General features: G+C 52.4%; 1 protein-coding gene across 7 annotated transcripts in view; it reads right to left on the reverse strand.

The window, feature by feature from the left end:
* ARHGEF10L (Rho guanine nucleotide exchange factor 10 like) overlaps positions 1 to 18,955 on the reverse strand; it is a 162,728-nt gene that overhangs the window by 66,720 nt on the left and 77,053 nt on the right. For 5 of the 7 annotated variants that reach the window (XM_050931312.1, XM_050931309.1, XM_050931313.1 and 2 more), the window contains 7 exons: positions 14,004 to 14,110; positions 12,282 to 12,359; positions 10,467 to 10,646; positions 9,109 to 9,225; positions 7,967 to 8,059; positions 5,165 to 5,338; positions 2,224 to 2,369 (listed from right to left, as the gene is read on the reverse strand). In XM_050931312.1, coding sequence (XP_050787269.1) covers positions 2,224 to 2,369; positions 5,165 to 5,338; positions 7,967 to 8,059; positions 9,109 to 9,225; positions 10,467 to 10,646; positions 12,282 to 12,359; positions 14,004 to 14,110 — 895 coding nt within the window. Of the gene's footprint in view, positions 1 to 2,223; positions 2,370 to 5,164; positions 5,339 to 7,966; positions 8,060 to 9,108; positions 9,226 to 10,466; positions 10,647 to 12,281; positions 12,360 to 14,003; positions 14,111 to 15,400; positions 15,566 to 18,955 lie in introns of those variants that run through there. The other 2 variants (XM_050931315.1, XM_050931314.1) reach the window with 2 other exon arrangements.

An 18,955-nucleotide genomic window follows, 5' to 3' on the forward strand; every position in this document is an offset into this window, starting at 1 on the left:
TGCAGAGAGGGAAGAATCTGTTATTCCCTGAAAAAAAAGGTATCCTTACACTCCACCAACTTCCCCATCCCCAGCCAAGCCAGAACCCTGCAGCACCAAGAGGGAACAGTCAGGTCATGCTCGGAGAACACCTCTAGACCAGAAAAAAGCAGAAACATTTGCAAGCGCAGCTCCCTCTCCCTTGCTTCAAAACTTGCATTCCACACCCTGCACCAGCATGTTAACACCTTCCACCATAATCTGCACCCCCATCACATGAGGCAAACAGACCAGACCACGTGCTAAGCCTACCTTGTACTCACAGGCCTGGAAAGAGAGAAGATTAACAAAGGTCACTACCATAATTGCATGCAAGTTCTCCGCTTCTCTCCCTTCCCTGGGTGTTGCAGCTACTATTTTCTACCCTCTGCTCTGAAGAGAGAGACCTGATCTAGTAGTTCTGGAAAGCAGGAAGTCCTGAGTTCAAATCCTGGTTCTGACACCATCTGAATTCTTAGGCAAATCCCTTAGGGCAAAGTATTCTGATTCAGGTGTGGAAATGCACATTCAGGCAGCTGCAAAGGGGCACTCAGCACCTTTGGAAATCAGGCTACTTGTAGAATGATAGAAGATTAGGGCTGGGAGTCCTTCCCCTTGCGCTAAGGCAGAGCTAAGTAAATCTAGACCATCCGGGACAGGGGTTTGCCCAACCTGTTCTTAAAAACCTCCAGTGATGGGGATCCCCTAGCCTCCCTAGGTAACCTCTTCCAGTGCTTAACTCTCCTGAGAGTTGCAAAGTACTTTCCCAATATCGAACCTGAATCTCCCTTGCTGCAAAAAATAATAATAAAATAAGCCGATGATTTCTTGTGCTACCCTCAGTAGACAATGAGAACAACTGATCACTGTTCCGTTGACAACAGTAAAGGGTTGTTATCATGTTTCCCCTTCAGTCTTCTTCTCTCAAGGCTAAACATGTCCAATTCTTTTCACCTTTCCTCCCACGTCATGTTCGCTAAACCTTTTCGTTGCTCTCCTCTGGTCTCTCTCTAATATGAGAGCCGCACGTGGGCTCTTCAGAAGTTAATATGCAGCTCCTTGTACAGAAACAGACTCCGGGGCTGAAGCTACAGGTGCCAACTTTCCAATGTGCCTGGTGGGGGGAGGAGGGGGCTCACTGCTCAACCCCTGGCTCTGCCCCAGGCCCTGCCCCCACTCCACCCCTTTCCATCCCCTCCCCCAAGCCTCGCTCCTCCCCCACCCCAGAGCCTCCTGCATGCCACAAAACAGCTGATTGGGAGGTGCGAGGAGGAAGGGGAAGGTGCTGATCGGCAGGGCTGACGGTGGCGGGAGGTGTGGGGAGGGAGCAGCTTCTGACGTATTACTGTGGCTCTTTGGCAATGTACATTGGCAAATTCTGGCTCCTACTCAGGCTCAGCGTGGCCACCCCATCTCTAACACATTAACTTCTTTGTGGGGGCCAAAACAGAGGCCTCACCAGTGCTGAGCAGAGCGGACCAATGTCGTCTTTAAGCGCCTAACTTCAAACATCCACACTGAAAAGTTTTAGCCTTAAATCTTTACTCCGGTCGATTATTATGCCCCTATAGAGCTTCAACGTCACCACATTCTCTTAACCCGAGGAGCTCGACTCAGAGGCTGTAACAACGATGGGTAAAATGAGATTAGGATGCAAATTATGATTGACGGGGGCCCAGGGATCGACAAGCTTGCATGGCAAAACTGCAGGCAGACACTGCAGGGCTGGAGGTGGTCCCAGTTTGCTGCAGCTAACTGCAGCAGCGACTGGCAATTTACTGAGCCATCTTCACTGGTTCTAACACCTACACGTTTATAGCCACATAATGGAGCTTTCCTGCAGCAGCTCTTGGGTAACTTGCCAGTGCTGGGAAAGTGCAATCAAAAGGCATATTTTAAAGTCAAATGGCCCATAATTTATCACTGGTATAATTCTGTCAAAGCCAATGGGATTACACCAGGGATCCATTTGACTCAAACTTGCCAGAACGACTGCAAAGAAAAATGCCAAATCCCAGCAGAGCTGCCAGCGGTTTTCCTGGAGGCAAAACAGAGGCGGCACTTTATAAAGGTCAGCCTGCATTTTTTTTTTAAGTTGTGTTTCCTTGCGTGGAGCCTCGATACTGTATCCCTGCGGATTCCTCCAGGGCTGCGGGGACAACATTTATGACGGGCTCCCGGAGGAAATGAACGCTGCCAACGTACTTGAAGTTGATGTTGGCGCACACCAGCATGTCGTTCAGCAGGAACACCTTGCGCTCCTTCGATTTAATCAGCTGGCCACGGTCCCCATAAACCGTCTCCGTCAGGGTCTCGCAAAGCAGCAGCTGGTGCTGTCCTGAATTCAGAAGCTGCAGAGGAAAAAGAGCAAAGAGGTCCTTTATTAGGAAAGCAGAAGAGAGGGGAACAACCTAGCTAATCACGTGCATACGCACCACTGCCCCCTGCTGAATGGAATCAGAACTGCTCCGCTCTGTGTCATACGCCCTATATTGCTAACAGCTATTGGGGTTTCTCCTTTAGCTCAGGGGCCTGGGCTTTCAGAGCAGGAGGATCAGACTTCTGCCATGCAGTTCTGAGTGGGCCCGGTGCACAAAGTAGAGAGAGCAGCCCTAACGGATTCATTACGGTAACTATTTGCTCCTGTACAGAGATGTATCCAATAGGACTCCACAGCACAACAGCAACAGCACGCTGAGCTACAACCCAACAGAACCAGGCTCAGGGGCCACTTCAGAACTTTGTTCCTCGGCCCCGAAGTCTCTGAGCCCAGCTGCAGGGAGGAAAGGTGGACAGTGTCAATGACTGAGGGTACGTCTATGCTACGTTTTAAAACCTGCAGCGGCAAGTCTCAGAGCCCGAAAGTCCCCCGCTTTGCAGAGTGAGTTCCTTTGCTTTCGTTTCCTCCGTGGAGCAGATTGGGCCCTGCTCAGCCCCAGCACTGCCCGGGCACATGCTGTTCTGCAAATGCCTTGCTCTGGCTATTTCGAAATCTCGCTGACTTTCAGTCTCTCTCCTCTCAAGGCGTAAACGTCGAGGGTGGGGCGGGGGATTTCCACCCAATGCTCTTTGAGTTCGTGTAAACCAGAGACTCTGAGAAATAACGCAGTGTCTGGATACCAGTTAGCCTGGCCAAGAGTCGTACACACACACACACACACACACCACCATCTGAGAGACCAGACATCACCAATCCATGCGGGTTGCGGCAGCCATCGGCAGTCACCTCAGCACGGACCGGCCTGTGCCTTGATGGAGTAGGTAGAAGAGCCCCGTTACCAACCAGGTAGTTAGCAGGGTAACTTGCCTGTTCTCAGAGACTGCCCTGGTGCTTTGACCCATCTATTGTAAGCCCCACCTGACAGGAACCTGCCGGGCTGGGGAAACTCACAGATTGGCCAAGGAGATGGGGCGCTCCCTGCGGCGCCCCCATGGCCCAGCAGATGAGCTAGGTGCTGGCAACCTGCCCTCTCCATGAGATCTTCCACTTGCCCTCCACCCCCAACACAGAGTCCAATCTATTGGGGAGGAGGAGGGTGCTTAGCTGGGGGAGACAGGGGGCTCTCTCTCCACACTCATACTTAGCTCAAATTCTCCCCCGCTTTGCACTCTGAACTGCCGCCCAGCCTAGCTGGGCTGTCACTGCACTTAGGTGGCTCAGATGAACCTCTGTGCCGGGCACCAGTGCACTGCCCCTGCCTCTCATTCAATGCCCAGCAGCACCTGAAATGGCAAGGCCGGGTACCGGAGCAGCTCAAGGGCTCACACAGCTGGCTACGGAGCCGTGGTTGGGCTGGACCGTCTGGGTGAGCCGGTAACAGCCGCCCGAAAAGGGAGAGTTTATCAGAAGCCACGGAAAACCCATCCCCAGGTCTTGATGCGTTCAAGGTGCTCTCAAATCAGAGCTTTCACTTTGAATAAGACACAGCCTCCATCCCTTCCTTTGACAGGGAGCATGCCCAAGCAGACTGCCTCATTACTGTGCCCAGGCTTCCTGGCAGAAGCCCCCTTGCAGACAGCCAGGCAGAAGCCAGCCAGCCCAGGAAGTTTGAGATGGATTTTAAACGGAGATGAGCCCAAGCTGCAGAGTTCAGCTCCGGAGCAGGAGAGCGCAGTCAAATCCGAGGGATTTGAGTATGAGTCCTGCTCAGACAACACCATCCAGGCTCCAGAGATCTGTTCAAGAGCCAACACTCAGGGCTAGATGTCACAGGCTGGCCACACCATCATCCTGGCTACCTTGCCAAGGCTGAGAAGCAGGGCTGAGCAGATAAAGGACAAAGCCACATCCAACTTGCCAAGGGTAGCATGAAAGCCAGCAAGCGGGGCCATTAGAACAGAGGACAAAGGGGTGGTGGAGTCTGCAGAGCACTCACTGATGCATCCTACCCCTCTCCAGGATGCTTCTGAAGCTCCTGGGCTCGCACCTGCCGCACGGAGACTTAGCGTGGCACTAACAGTTCCATCGCAGAGGGCAGGTGTATGGGGGTGAAACACAAACAGCGAGCGACTTCAGCAGGCGACCGCAGGAAGGATGTTGGGTGAAGGGAGGAGGAGGATCCAGGATGGAAGACGTTTTGGTCCTAGCACTGTAAGCCGGAGGACAGCACCATGGATCACCAGAGAAAAAAACTGGGAATTCTTCTGACCAAGGGACACACATCAGCCACAACCCAACCTAGTAGATTGTCTTCTCCACACCACGGTCGTAGGCAGAATCCGCTCCGGGGGCCTCAGATATTCAGTCCAGGCTTTCCCTCTCCATTATCCCATCCGAATGGGCAAAGCAGATTCACAGGGACCATTGTGATATCTAGTTTTGACCTCCCCGGACCAGTGCCTCCCTGCCCAGCCCCAGCAAAGATGCTGTTAGCAAGTAGCTGCACACACCTGGCTAGAGCCCGAGCGGGTAGATTCCTAAACTAGGGAGAGTTTTGTGCCCAGCCAGAAATGGATTCTGAACAAACCTTTGCGGAGAGGAGAGAACTACCCTTTCCAGCCATCCTAGACTACAGCTGGGGTAGGGGTGGGGATTTCTAAGCTTTTCACATACACACACTGTCATCTAGTGGGCAGAGCCGGGTAGGGGAATTTCCCGACCAGAGACGCTGAGCCCTGCCCATCGCTCAGGAGCTCAAGCCCCCACCTTGTTAAGGCTGCTGCGGTCACTGACGCTCCTGGTCAGCTGCTGGATCTCGGCCATCTGGTCGGCCACTCGCTTCTGCTCATTGAGTTTCTCCGCCAGCGTCTCCAGCTCGGTGAGGGCGAGCTGGAGCGACAGCCTATCCGGGTGGCCTTTCGGGGTGTTCTTCAGCATATCCTGGGGTGCAAGAGGGAGGGAGGAAAATCAAGTCACCAGGGAGGGAGATCATCCCCACGCACGCACCTGGCAGGCCAAGCTGTGGGCCGGAGGGAGCCCCTGATGGCATGGCACTCAGATTTTCAGAGGTGCTGAGCAGCTGTCGCCCCCAAGCAGCACTCCTGAAAAACAACTGGATTTTAGACAGGCCTGGCCTGCACAGAAACTAGGGGAGCAGCAGTCGCCCAAGACGAACATGCATATGTGTATACATAGGGACACTTTCTGCGGCCGCCAAGGTGATCAACGCATCACGGACTCTTCCTCCAAGGCACAATGTGCAGCCCCAGGACGCTCAGCTGCCCTGCCCAGGTCCCTCGCCTGGCAGCTTCAAGTTTCCCAGGCACAAAGATGTGGGAGGAAGAGGTGTTGAATTTGTTTCGTTCTCCCACCATGCTGAGCTCAGGGCCCCAGATGACAGAACCTCTGGTGAGCGGGAACTTGTGACACCCTGGCATCCCAATTTTCACCACTGTCGTGTAATTAGGATACATTTGTACAAAGTGCGCATTGTGAAGGATCATTCTAAGAGTCTTGATCTGGTAGACAGTAATATCTTCTTGGATTGTATGTGCTATCGGCATATGTGAAGTTATAAAGTTTGGCTATGTGGGAGGTTGAAAAAAAAAAAAACAAACACTCACAAGCAGCCTTTCAGGTACATAAGAACGGCCGTAGTGGGTCAGACCAAAGGTCCATTTAGCCCAGTGTCCTGTCTACTGACAGTGGCCAATGCCAGGTGCCCCAGAGGGAGTGAACCTAACAGGTGATGATCAAGTGATCTCTCTCCTGCCATCCATCTCCACCCTCTGACAAACAGAGGCTAGGGACACCATTCCTTACCCAACCTGGCTAATAGCCATTAATGGACTTAACCTCCATGAATTTATCCAGTTCTCTTTTAAACGCTGTTATAGTCCTAGCTTTCACAACCTCCTCAGGCAAGGAGTTCCACAAGTTGACTGTGCACTGTGTGAAGAACTTCCTTTTATTTGTTTTAAACCTGCTGCCCATTAATTTCATTTGGTGACCCCTAGTTCTTGTATTATGGGAATAAGTAAATAACTTTTCCTTATCCACTTTCTCCACATCACTCATGACTTTATAGCCCTCTATCATATCCCCCCTTAGTCTCCTCTTTTCCAAGCTGAAGAGTCCTAGCCTCTTCAATCTCTCCTCATATGGGACCCTCTCCAAATCCCTAATCATTGTAGTTGCCCATCTCTGAACCTTTTCTAGTGCCAGTAGATCTTTTTTGAGATGAAGAGATCACATCTGTACACAGTATTCGAGATGTGGGCATCTCATGGATTTATATAAGGGCAATAATTTATTCTCCTTCTTATTCTCTATCCCCTGTTTTATGATTCCTAACATCCTGTTTGCTTTTTTGACTGCCTCTGCACACTGTAAAAAGGCCAAACAATGTTAATGGCTTATTGAGGAAATGCACACAAGCACCAGGATTACCCCAGAACTGTGCACAACAGAGATAGCTCCACACAATGGGAACTGTTTGACCCAGGTCACAGCAAAAGAGCTTTCCAGCAAGTGGGAAGATATAAAAGGGGGGAAATGACATCATGATGGTACCTCACTCTCCCCACAACACACTTGGAAACACCTGAGGAACAAGGACTGAATGGGGAGAAGCGATGGTCCCGGGTTAGAGGGATTTTAGCCTGTGTATGAAAACCTGGGAAAGCCAAGGCAGCTTGTGCCTTAAGAATCTGCCAGCCTGTTTATCTCTCAGGGTGAGAATTTGCTAATTCAGATCCCACCTGTCTAGTATGTTAAGCTCAGTTTGAGGTTTTGTGGTTAATAAACTTGGTTTTGTTTGGTCTAAAACCAGGGTGGAAACCCTACTTGGGGCAGAAAGCTGTTACATACCTTCCTCCACGTTGAGGGAGGGGGCAAAATTCATGAGCTTACGCTGTACAGTTCCCTGTGCAGTGCAAGACAGTAAAAATTGGGGTTTAGGGGGGTGCCTTAGCAATTGGGGGTGCCTAGCTGAGCCTTCCCACGCAGAGCAGATCTCAGCACATGTCTGAAGCCGCAGCTGGGTGTGTCCCTACCTGTGTGTGCGCTGGTGAAAGGGCAAACTTGGAGAGCTTGGTAACTTATCACCGCATCATATATTGTGAAAGGAGCCCAGGCTGGTGGTACAGGCGGGCTCGGTGGTACCTCAGTTGTACGTGGCATCCTGGGGGAACCCATCACAGAGCTCTTCCATACACATCCAGACAATGAGAGCGGCCAGCCTAGGCTAAACCCTGGGCAGAGGCACCGGAAAAGGAGGGGGGGTCAGGCCTCATCACTTTTTAACGGATGTAAGGGTGAGTGATGGGGCCTCAGGGGCAGAGAGGAGCGAGCAGGGGGTGGGGTCTCAGGGAAAGGGACTCAGCGGATGTAAACCCACATCACTTTGCTGACTCCTGTGGAATTATCCCAGCTGACTCAGACACACCAGACTGACTGTCCCCATCCTGCCAGCCCTGAGATCCGGCCACTTCCCTGCCCGGTGGCTCCATCCTATCGTCCCTTGCCCCCCGACCACCCAGTAAGAGCGCAGACTCCAGTTTAAGGTACCTGCAGCAGCAAAATGAACTGAGGGAATCTTTGGATGGGCTTCACCATCAGCCCGTAGAGCGTGACCCGGTCAGGGCTTGCCATCTGCCGCTTCTGTTGAGATAAGAACAACTCTCTACCACCTGCACTTCAACCAGGATCACTCAGAGCAGAAACCCCTCACCATTTGTTCTCTCCCCCCACCCCCCACCCCCCCCATGCCACGCACCTCCCCAAGCCATGGATCTGGGTGGGATTCTTCACCACTCCGGCCCTCGCTCATTCCATTTTCATTCCTCCCTCCCTCACCTACCGCACCCTCTTGTCTGAGGTTAGATCAGGAAGAGATACCACAGAACTGGAAAAACTAACTAACCCACCCTCTCCCGCCACCACTTTGAGCCCAGCTTCACTCAAGACCCCGGGTTCCTGCAGTGGTTTTCATTGGCAGCAAGGCTGTTGCTCTGGCTAGCCACTCTCTGCCTAACTTCACTCAAATGCAGCATTAGCAGAGGATGGTCTTCGTGGCACATGCCTGGTGAGGGAAGGATGCCAGCATTAAGAGATGGGGAGGGTACCAATATGGTAGGATTTGAAAGGACGGTCAGTGACTCTGCACCATGTTGGCATTGGTCCTGAACTCAGAGATCAGGCGGGTGGCACTCAACTGATGGTGCCCCCAGTTTCATTTTGGGGTGGGAATCCAAGCCCAGCGAGAAAGGAGGACGTGGGTATTCTGCAAGGGTAAAGGATGGGGCCAGGGGATAGCGGCTACAAGCCAGCATCATTCAGTGCAACCACAGCCTCAGAGAAGAGCAGCCACCAGGACAAGCAGAGCAGATACTGTGCAGGCGAAGACCACCACATGGGTCTGGAAACCCAACCCTTTGTATAGAGAGGCATCAGACAGTGCAGATGTGATGCAGAGCGGGAAAATCCTTTACTGCTCCGGGAAGCCACTGGACAGGTAGAAAGTCCTGGGTACCGGTGACCTTTGCTAAGTGATTCACCGAGTAGTTTGAAACGCATCTTCTCTCCATCTGCATCCTCTGCTTGTTCCTGGAAACATCAACCTTTATGATACCCCTGTCGCAAGCAGAGCCCCATGCAGCCCCAACTGCCAGGCGGTGACAGGTGCATCCTTTCCTGACTCTTCCACTGACCTTGAGGAACTCCAAGAACACGGGCTTGGTGAGACAGGCCTTCTTGATCACAGACATGGCGTTGGTGAAATTATTCACATAATCGCTGTACACATCCAGCACCATCGACTTGGAAAACTTGGCGCATGCACAAATAACAAGACAGACAGGAGAGAGTCAGATCCAGCATCTCTTTACTTAGCACCTAGAGCTGAGGAGAAGCCAGCAGCACATGACTTCACCAGCTCGCTGCAGGCTGCCAGAGGCTCACAGCTTGCAAACCTGTCTCCTCCCCTTCCCCACCCCCCTCCCGAGGTATTTGCATTCAGAAAGTCCATCCTGAAACCCAGAGCTTTCATTTCAACCTGCAAGGAGGTTACCGCCATCAAACACAGAATAAGAGGGGCACTGGGACTGTCACACCCCACACATGGGATGGCGGTACAGGGGCGTTCCCACTTCCTTGCAATGGACCAAGTAATTGTGGTCAGCTGAGAACACTCGCATCTGGGCCAGAAGACTGCGGGTTCGAGTTCTCCACCAAGATTTGGGCTTGTATGCAGCGTCAACACTGAAGTCTGCAGAGCTCTGAGTGATGTAATCCCCGGGATTCCCCCGTCGGAGACGCCGGAATTCCCCCGTCGGAGACGCCGGAATTCCCCCGTCGGAGACGCCGGAATTCATACGACAAGCTAAACTGAGCTTAACTCATCTCCGGCAGCTACTCCAAGGAGTAAGAGCCACGGGACCCTGACACCTTCGCCCACATTCCAGCCCCACGTAAACAAGGTGAGCACCACGTGCTGCTGTGGTAGACAGAAGGACCCCTGTATTGGCACTGGGGCTGCAGCCATCTAACTCGCTATCCTGCAGTAACTGGGGCACACAATGCAGTGTTATACACGGTACATTGGCCCAGATGGGCCTAGTATAGCGAAGCTTGGAACCTGCCTGAAGACGCCAAGCCTTTCCCGTGGGCTGATCCCATTTGATCAAGCAAACCAGCAAAATCAAATACTGCTCTCCCAGGCTTCCTCTCATTGGTCAGCTTACGGTGGCTGCTCTTAAAACCTTCCCATGGCCTTCACGCTGCCATGGTCTTATCTACACGGTGCCTATTGCAATAACCCACGTTCCCAGTGAACTAGAGCTGGCAGCAGTGGGTGTGGAAGCTCTGCAGAGCACAGTGGGGGCCTGGGATGGAACAGGGGATGCTGGGAAGGTCCAGACAGAAGGGTTTTGAGAGAGGATGCTTGTGCATTTTATATCCTACGTCATTGCCTGGAGGTGGCTTTGGCACGCTGGGGATGGGAAAAGGATGTGTGTGGGGGAAGTAACCCCACCACCTCTTAACCTTGCTCCAGAAGGGCATCTCTTACTGAGGCCACGAAGAGGTCCCCGATTTTCTCCGTGGCATCCCACTCGGCCACGCGGGAGAACAAGGCGATCTGGAACATGGAGTGGCAGTGCAGGATCTCCTTGAGGCGGAAGAAAACAACCTGGCACTTCCTGGCGCTGAGGGCCTTGGGTTCCATCTCCATCAGGGGGTGTCTGTAATCCTGTAAACCAGAGGAGAGGGTTTAAACGGGCTTTCCCACCCTTCTCCTGCCCTCACTGTCCCAGATCGGGCCCATCAAAGGAGCCAAAATGAGTTGGGTGTCACCCTGTGAACTTTCCAACCTTAATGGTCACATCTCAGCTCCCAGCTGTGGAACAGGGATTTTGCTGCTCCCTCTCTCATGCTCTTTGATGGTTTGTCTATTAGCCCGTAAGCTCTTCTGAGTAGGGACCATCTCTTACAACAGGTACATCCAGCACCTCACACCCGGGGACCCTGCTCCCAGTTGGAACCCATCAGCCCTATCATAGTGAACCAGTTTGACGATTTTTAAAACACTCTCCCTTCCCCGGCTCACTCTGGCAGTTTTTCCACATTGTTCCCCACTGCTGCTCCTCTTTCACATTCCCATGGACCTCGTCATTCACAGCCCTCACTGTGCTTTGCAAACGTTAACGAGTTTGTGCCTCTTGGCCAAAGCCCTCCATGCACCACGGCTGCCCAGGGTCCCCGCTTTGTGGCGACTTCAGATCAGTTTTTTTTAACAGAAAGCACCACAGAGTTCCCTGGGTGCGGGGGGCATGAATCAAACAATCCATGGCACATTCCCTGCATTGCCTAATTGGATGTGTGATTAATTTCACGGTGCCCCTGAATTTTCAGCGAGCTGCGGAGATTGTGTGTTGAAGTCACGTGAGTCATGGGGCTCAGAGGCAGGAAGGGAGAATCTGGAGCCTAGTTTAGGACTGCATGATTAGCACATTTGCTGGATGCTTCTACTAAATGATCAGCACTGAAACAGTTTAATGTACCCATTTCAATTGTTATCATTAGGCTTCAGAGTTAACAACCCACCTAGCTGCCTCGGGGCATTCACACTCCTCAGCACTACTGTTTAAGGCTGTCTGAAGACTCAGGCAGACATCCTGGCATCTGTTACACTCAGGGCTTTCTTTGCAACCCGAAGTGGTGGAAACAATTCTCTTTTTAACAAAAGCTTCAATTCTACAGCCTAACACTACAGCAGTAAGTCCCACAGCATTGCAGAGTCAAGGCTCCCCTCCCCTCTGGCAGGTAGCCAAGTCCAGAAGCTGTCATGGCTACTCCATCATCTTACCTAAAGACAGGGTGAAAGTAAGTTAAAGGACTTACCGGTATGCTTGAGTCCTGAGCAGGGGCATGGCACCCCCAGAGCTACTAGCTGCAGAAGTGGCTGGGAGCCCTGGGACTCAGGGGCAATTTAAAGGGCCCGGGACTCTGGCCACCACAGCGGAGTTCCAGGCCCTTTAAATCACCGCCAGAGCCATGCCACCGCTACCCCAGGGCTCCAGTTGTTGCAGGGAGCCCCGGGCCCTTTAAATCACCAGCCTGGGGAAGCCAGTTGCGTCTGGCACAGCGTATTGGCTCTTGCCCGTACGCCGTACCGGCTCACTTGCACCTCTGCCTAGAGATCAGTCTCACTGAGGTTCCCTTCCGCTCCCTCCCCCTACGTCTTTCCCTATTAAGGTTTCTAAATGGGATTGGGGGCGGGGGAATGTTCCCATCTATCCCATCCTCCCCGGCCCTCCCATTCACAGACATCTGTAGTCTGTCTGTACTAGGGTGGGTGACTCAGTGGGCTTAAGATTGGCATCACCTGGAGAATCCGCTTTAACGAATCCACGTAGCTCCTCTCACTCTGCACGATGGAGCCCAGGATGTGACGCCGCACCACCTGCAACACCCACACCACGGTTACAGTCAGAAACAGGTGCAGAGCCCCTTTATCAGCACACAAACACACACAGACACACACACCCCTAGCACCACAGCACAGAACATGTACATCCTCACAGATATCGGTGGGAGGAAAGAGAAGGGGCCGGGAAAATAAGTGACAAGGTGTCAGGCTGTAGATCCACTCACAGAAGCAGAGCTATTTTGCTCACTCACAATGCCGCCTGGTGCTAGGACCCAGCACAGCCATGTGGAACTATTTGGCGGACTTTTCTCTTTTGAACAGATTGGAGGGTGGTGGTGAGGCAATTTAGTTACTCAACATACAGCTACAAAAACACACAGGGGGGAACGAGGCCAGCTGAATGCCAGCGTATTGCAAAGTTTGAGGAAGTCTTGTAAAGGCTCCACCCATACTTGTGTGTCTACAGCCGTTGATCCTCTTGGGCCTCCCACTAGACGAAAACTTGGTCCTCCAGCTCCCAAGCCCAGCATCCCTCCCCTTGGCCTTACTGCAGTTAATGCTCTAAAATATTTTGGTGCTTCCAACCCCCAGGCACCCTCCAGAGCGACCCCTGCAGGACAAGAGAATCTCACACGCACCCAAACGGATTTCCCACAATCTCCAGCGTGCCACAAATCATGGAGACAGGTAACCAAGTACCACTGGGTCCTGCTGTGCTGGAGAGGACCAAGCAGAGGTAAACAGCCTTCCTCTCCTCCCCAGAAGATCCTGCCAACCCTTGAAGAGAGCTACAGCAGATAACAGGGGGGAGGGATTACTCAGTGGTTTGAGCATTGGCCCAGGGTTTTGAGCTCAATCCTTGAGGGGGCCACTTAGGGATATGGGGCAAAATCACTATTTGGTCCTGTTGTGAATGTAGGGGGCTGGACTCAATGACCTTTCAAGGTCCCTTCCAGTTCTATGAGATAGGTATATCTCCATTTTATTTTATTTTAATGGGTAGCAACGGAAGGAGCTATGCTGACTGGAGTTCTTGCCAGAAGATCAGGTAATTTCAGATAAGCCTCAAGCAATGGGATGCTTCACAAGTTAAACCACTGGATGGTTCAACCCCACTTGTGACCACAAATTTGTGACCAGCAGGGGAAGCTCGCACATGGCAAGCCTCTGGGGATTGTTTAAATCCTATAGAACATAGACAGGTATTTGTTAATGTCAATGAGCGTTAGCTTTTGCTGAAACCTGGTAGGGATCAATCTCTGGGTTCCAAACATGAGATCTAACAGAACTCGCTGAAATTTTCCAAACATTTTGTCCAAAAGTGACTTTTTTAGGCAAACTAATTTTTTCCCATAAAAATTGGACAGTCGAAATCTTTTGTTTTAATGAAAAAGATGCTCTTCGGCCAATAATTACTCCACACCTCCTCGATATTTAACCATTTAAATGAAGTTTTTGATAAAGGCTTCAATCAATCAAAGATTCAAAAAAGAAAACAGAAAAACGGCACAAGACAGGCCCCATTCGGATCCTTTGAAATAAATGCAACTTTGCAAAGAGGCTTCCACCAGCTCTGGATCAGGGAGACAGCTCTCTACATCACCACCATCCTACTGGGGCAAGGCAACCAGGGGAAGTCAAGTCCCACGTAGTCAGCGCCTTCACCCTACCACAGACCTGTTGAGGGCTTAATCCATCCGGCATGGGGCCAAGCTCTGGAGGTGGGTGTTTCATGTCCGAGACCATGACCTCGAGGAACCCCATGTCTTCCTCCTCAGAGTCACCTGGAAGACAAAACGCACAAGCAATGAACACCTGAGTGGCGCGCCCAGCAGAAGGACCAATGGCTAGTACCTTGCATGGGCCAGTCTGTGTCTTAAAGCTTCCTACAGCAGAGGGGAAGAGCACACATGTCCACTGAGCATCCTGCCCCTGCATTCTGGAGGGCTCCAGGCGCTTACCATTCAGATCACAAGCACTTTGCGGCGGGCACCACAGCCTCTCCCAGGCTGCAGACAGTGCTGGCACTCGAATATCCAGAGCGTTTGTCCACCTCCCCCCCGACACACACACACACACACACACACACACACACACCCTTGCCATGCAGGGGGCTGGGGCTGGTAATCCGGTGGTTAATGCACTGGCCTTTTCTCTCTATTGGCATCAAGAATGAACCTAGAAACTTGAATATGCCAGTCTCGTCCTATGTCTTAGGCATTACCCTGGGCGGAGAGGCACCCCTCACTGCTCCGACCTTGAGTTCCATCCTTGAAGGGGCCATTTAGGGATCTGGGGCAAAAATCTGTCTGGGGATTGGTCCTGCTTTGAGCAGGGGGTTGGACTAGATACCTCCTGAGATCCCTTCCAACACTGATATTCTACAATTCTATGACCCACTGGTCAGCAGGATTGATAGCTCAAGCACGGCCCTGGGACTGAAGAGTAAACTGTCTGCCCGGGTGGCTGGGGCTCTGCTCATTGCCACAGTTGGTTCAAGGAGCAGAGGATTCCTCTCTGTGCAGCAGCATGTTGCACAACTGCTTAGTCCAAGCCGGGACTTACGGGAAACCCTGAACGCTGACACCAGATACCATTGGGCTGCATTAATCAGCCCAAGGAATTTGAGAGGTAGGGACTGGAGAACCACTGAAGTCTCAGCCTGGAACGAATTCCCCTTGGGTTTGTTATAGCCAAGCCCTGGCTCTACCCCGCGCCGGAGGGCACAGGACCAGCGAGCCGAGTGCCCCGTCTGCCCCTGAATGTCATGGTCAGTCAAGCACCCATTCTGCCGAGCAAACGCCCATAGCAGGAAAATCAAACCCACTCGGTGGTTTAAACCCAATTACTTCTGCAAAGCTCCAACCAACCTCCCATCTCAGGGCCCTGCTAAGAGGCTGATCAGAATGATCCCAGCAGCGGACCACTGGGTTTTTTTCCATTGCTCCTCATGGCTTCTTCAGAAACCAAACACAAGCAAAAGGGGCAAGATGAGGAATAACGGACGCCGTGCAGAGAGAAGCAGGAAGGAATGAGCAAGACTGGGGAGCAGAGGCAGCAGGAACCGAACCTACCTGAGAAGGGGAAGCTCAGAGAGACACACCTCCCCTTACCTGAGGCAGAGACCGAAGAGGAAGAGGAGGAGGAGGAGGAGACGACAATATAATCATTTTCAACGGAGCACCGTTTCCTCCACATTCTGCCCACTGCATTCTCCCGCAAGCACTGCCTGTCAACTTCCTCTCCCCGCCACCCCCAACCCCCGTTCTAGCTTTATGGATATAAATAGCCTCGGGAGGAAGGGTGACTGCCGGGGACACTCTGGGCTTGTGCGGGTGGAGACGGGGAGGGGAGGTGCCTAGGAACGAGAGAGATCAGAGGGCTGCAAGAATACAGCAGCTGCTTGGCTCACAACTCCCGAATGACCTTTTTCCTTCCCTAATTTTGGAAGGGCCACTCAGCTCGCTGTCGCTCGGCTCCAGCCCCAGCTGCCCAGAGTGGCAACCACAGCGAGGGATGGACGGGGAGACCGAGCCGGAGGGAGCCAATCTCTGCTTGGACGCTGCTCTCGGAGAGAGCCTCATGCTCTGGGTCAGGCGGCTGATCTCCAAAGCAGAGCCCCAGCCCCTTGCTGCAGAGGCAGGATCAGACCTGCACGGGGCTGGGAGGCGTAGGCGCCGACCCCATGGGTGCTCCCAGGCTGGAGGAGAAAGTGATGGGTGCAGAGCAAGCTCCCCTCTGCCCACCTCCACTCCTGAGCACGCCCTGTGCCCCCTTCTCCTCCCAGCACTTTAACAAGCTCCGGGAGGAGGAGCGGGAGCGCAGTGCACCCAGGGGAGGAGGCGGGGACGGAATGGGGGCGGGGCAGGCACCCACCAACGCCAGGAGAAGTTGGCGCCTATGGTGGGGGGAGGGCATAGGATGGCAGAAGACAACCAGATTTATCCCTAACTAGATGTGTCACCTAGGACATCTCTCCCCTTGGACAGGAAGCAGCTATTCACTTCAGTCACGACCCATCGGGTAACCCTACGTGCTGCTCAGACTCCTCTTCTGCTATGGATTGGAACCAAGGATGAGAGCGGATTAGAAAATGGGGCTTCTTCCACCACTAACCTGTGGAACACCTCAACAGAAACTGAACGTTTATGTCAAACAATTGGCCAAAAACTAGACAATTTCCATGAAAATCTGTTTAGTCAAAAACCCTATTTTCCACTGGGAAAACACCTTGATGGAAACTTTCTGACCAGCCCTACTAAATATCCCTGACTTAACACGGCGCTGCTAGTTACTCTACCCGTGCCCTCAAGGGGCACCCCACAACATCAGCACCTCCCCAGTTCAGCATTTCCCTCCCATTACTAGAGATAAGAAGGTTCCACCACCAAAACTATAGCTCAGGGGTCTGCAACCTTGCAGAAGTGCTGCGCCGAGTCTTCATTTACTCACTCTAATTTAAGGTTTCGCGTGCCAGTCATACATTTTAACATTTTTAGGTCTCTTTCTATAAATCTATAATATATAACTAAACTATTGTTGTATGTAAAGTAAATAAGGTTTTTAAAATGAGATGGTATAATGGGATAGCCTAATTTTGGCAATTAATTGATCTTTTGACTATTAGCAGTAAATATGCCCAATGGTCTGTGATGGGATGTTAGATTGGGTGGGATCTGAGTTACTACAGAGAATTCTTTCCTGGGTGTCTGGCTGGTGAGTCTTGCCCACATGCTCAGGGTTTAGCTGATCGCCATATTTGGGGTCGGGAAGGAATTTTCCTCCAGGGCAGATTGGCAGAAGCCCTGGGGGGGTTTCACCTTCCTCTACAGCATGGGGCACGGGTCACTTGCTGGAGGATTCTCTGCATCTTGAATTCTTTAAACCATGATTTGAGAACTTCAATGGCTCAGACACAGGTTTGATACAGGAGTGAGTGGGTGAGAGTCTGTTGCCTGTGTTGTGCAGGAGGTTAGACTAGATGATCGTAATGGTCCCTTCTGACCTTAAAGTCTATGAGTCTATGCAGAGCTCCCCGGACTGGTGGCCAGGACCCAGGCAGTGCGAGTGCCACTGAAAATTGGCTCATGTGCTGGCTTCGGCACGTGTGCCGTAGGTTGCCTACCACTGCTCTAGCTGGTTTCCTCTCTCCTCCTTCACGTGCCATCAAAAGGCTAACGGAAGGGATTTGGTTTGGCACAGTTGTTTCCATGGAAATGAAGCAGCAACACTCAGGATTACAACAGACTCGGGTGGCAACCGCGGGAAGATCCAGATTTAGGGCTTGTCTACATCACAAAGTTGCAGCGCTGGTGAGGGGGTTACAGCGCTGCAACTTAGGAGGTGTACACATCTGCAGGGCATCACCAGCGCTGCAACTCCCTATTTGCAGCGCTGGCGGTACTCCCGTTTTGTCTCGGGTGTAGAGGATCCAGCGCTGGTGATCCAGCGCTGGTAATCAAGTGTAGACACTTACCAGCGCTTTTCTTGACCTCCGTGGAATAAGCAGGTATCCCAGCATACCTGAGGAAGACTCTCTGGTAATCAAGCAGGTCTCCTTCCCCGCGGTTTGCTCCGGTGTTCTCCGAATCCCCCCCCAAGCGGGTCTCCTTCCCCGCGGTTTGCAGGGGGTTCGGGGAACACGAGAGCAAACCGCGGGGAAGCAGGTCTCCTTCCCCGGTTTGCTCTCGCGTTCCCCGAACCCCCGTGCAAGCAGGTCTCCTTCTCCGGTTTGCTCTCGCGTTCCCCGAACCCCCAAGCAAGCAGGTCTCCTTCCCCGCGGTTTGCAGGGGGGTTCGGGGAACACTGGAGCAAACCGGGGAAGGAGACCTGCTTCCCCGCGGTTTGCTCTCGCGTTCCCCGAACCCCCGAGCAAGCAGGTCTCCTTCCCCGCGGTTTGCAGGGGGGTTCGGGGAACACTGGAGCAAACCGGGGAAGGAGACCTGCTTCCCCGCGGTTTGCTCTCGCGTTCCCCGAACCCCCCTTGAAGCCGCCCAACAGCGCTGCAGTGTGGCCACATCTAACACCACTTGCAGCGCTGGTTGCTTTAAGTGTGGCCACTCTGCAGCGCTGGCCCTATACAGCTGTACTAATACAGCTGTAACAACCAGCGCTGCAAAATTGTAGATGTAGACATACCCTTAGTCACGAGGGGCCAAATCCTCTGCAGGCAGCAATGCCAACCCAGCCAAGGAAGTTACGCTAGTTACTCCAGCAAAAGGTATTGCCCCAGCATATTGTTCTGGTTTAGTAAACGCACCAGAAGCAATGCATGAAATAAAACAGGAACGTGATTTTTATCTTTAAAAAAAAAATATGACTAACCAAAACAGGTTTTAGGCCAGAAGCATCCGGCTTTGTTTTCTCAAAACGTGCTGAGTGCCCACTGCTCCTACCGAAGACAAACACTTTCGACATTCAGGCCATTAGGGGACAGCTTTTCAAAAGACCTAGGGGACAGATTTTTCAAATGCTCCCCACTCAGACCTGGGGCCAGGTGACTAGTTCCCATCAAGACACAAGTATTTCCAGAAGAGCATAGCCCTCAACTGGAGTTCGTTTGAAAACCTGCACATTACTTTTCAGCACCTAATTGGAAGCAGGGTTCTTTGGAAAACCCGGCCCTGAAT

This window comes from Gopherus flavomarginatus, chromosome 21 (genome assembly GCF_025201925.1).
Source record: "Gopherus flavomarginatus isolate rGopFla2 chromosome 21, rGopFla2.mat.asm, whole genome shotgun sequence".
In the NCBI taxonomy this organism is placed as follows: Eukaryota; Metazoa; Chordata; order Testudines; family Testudinidae; genus Gopherus; species Gopherus flavomarginatus.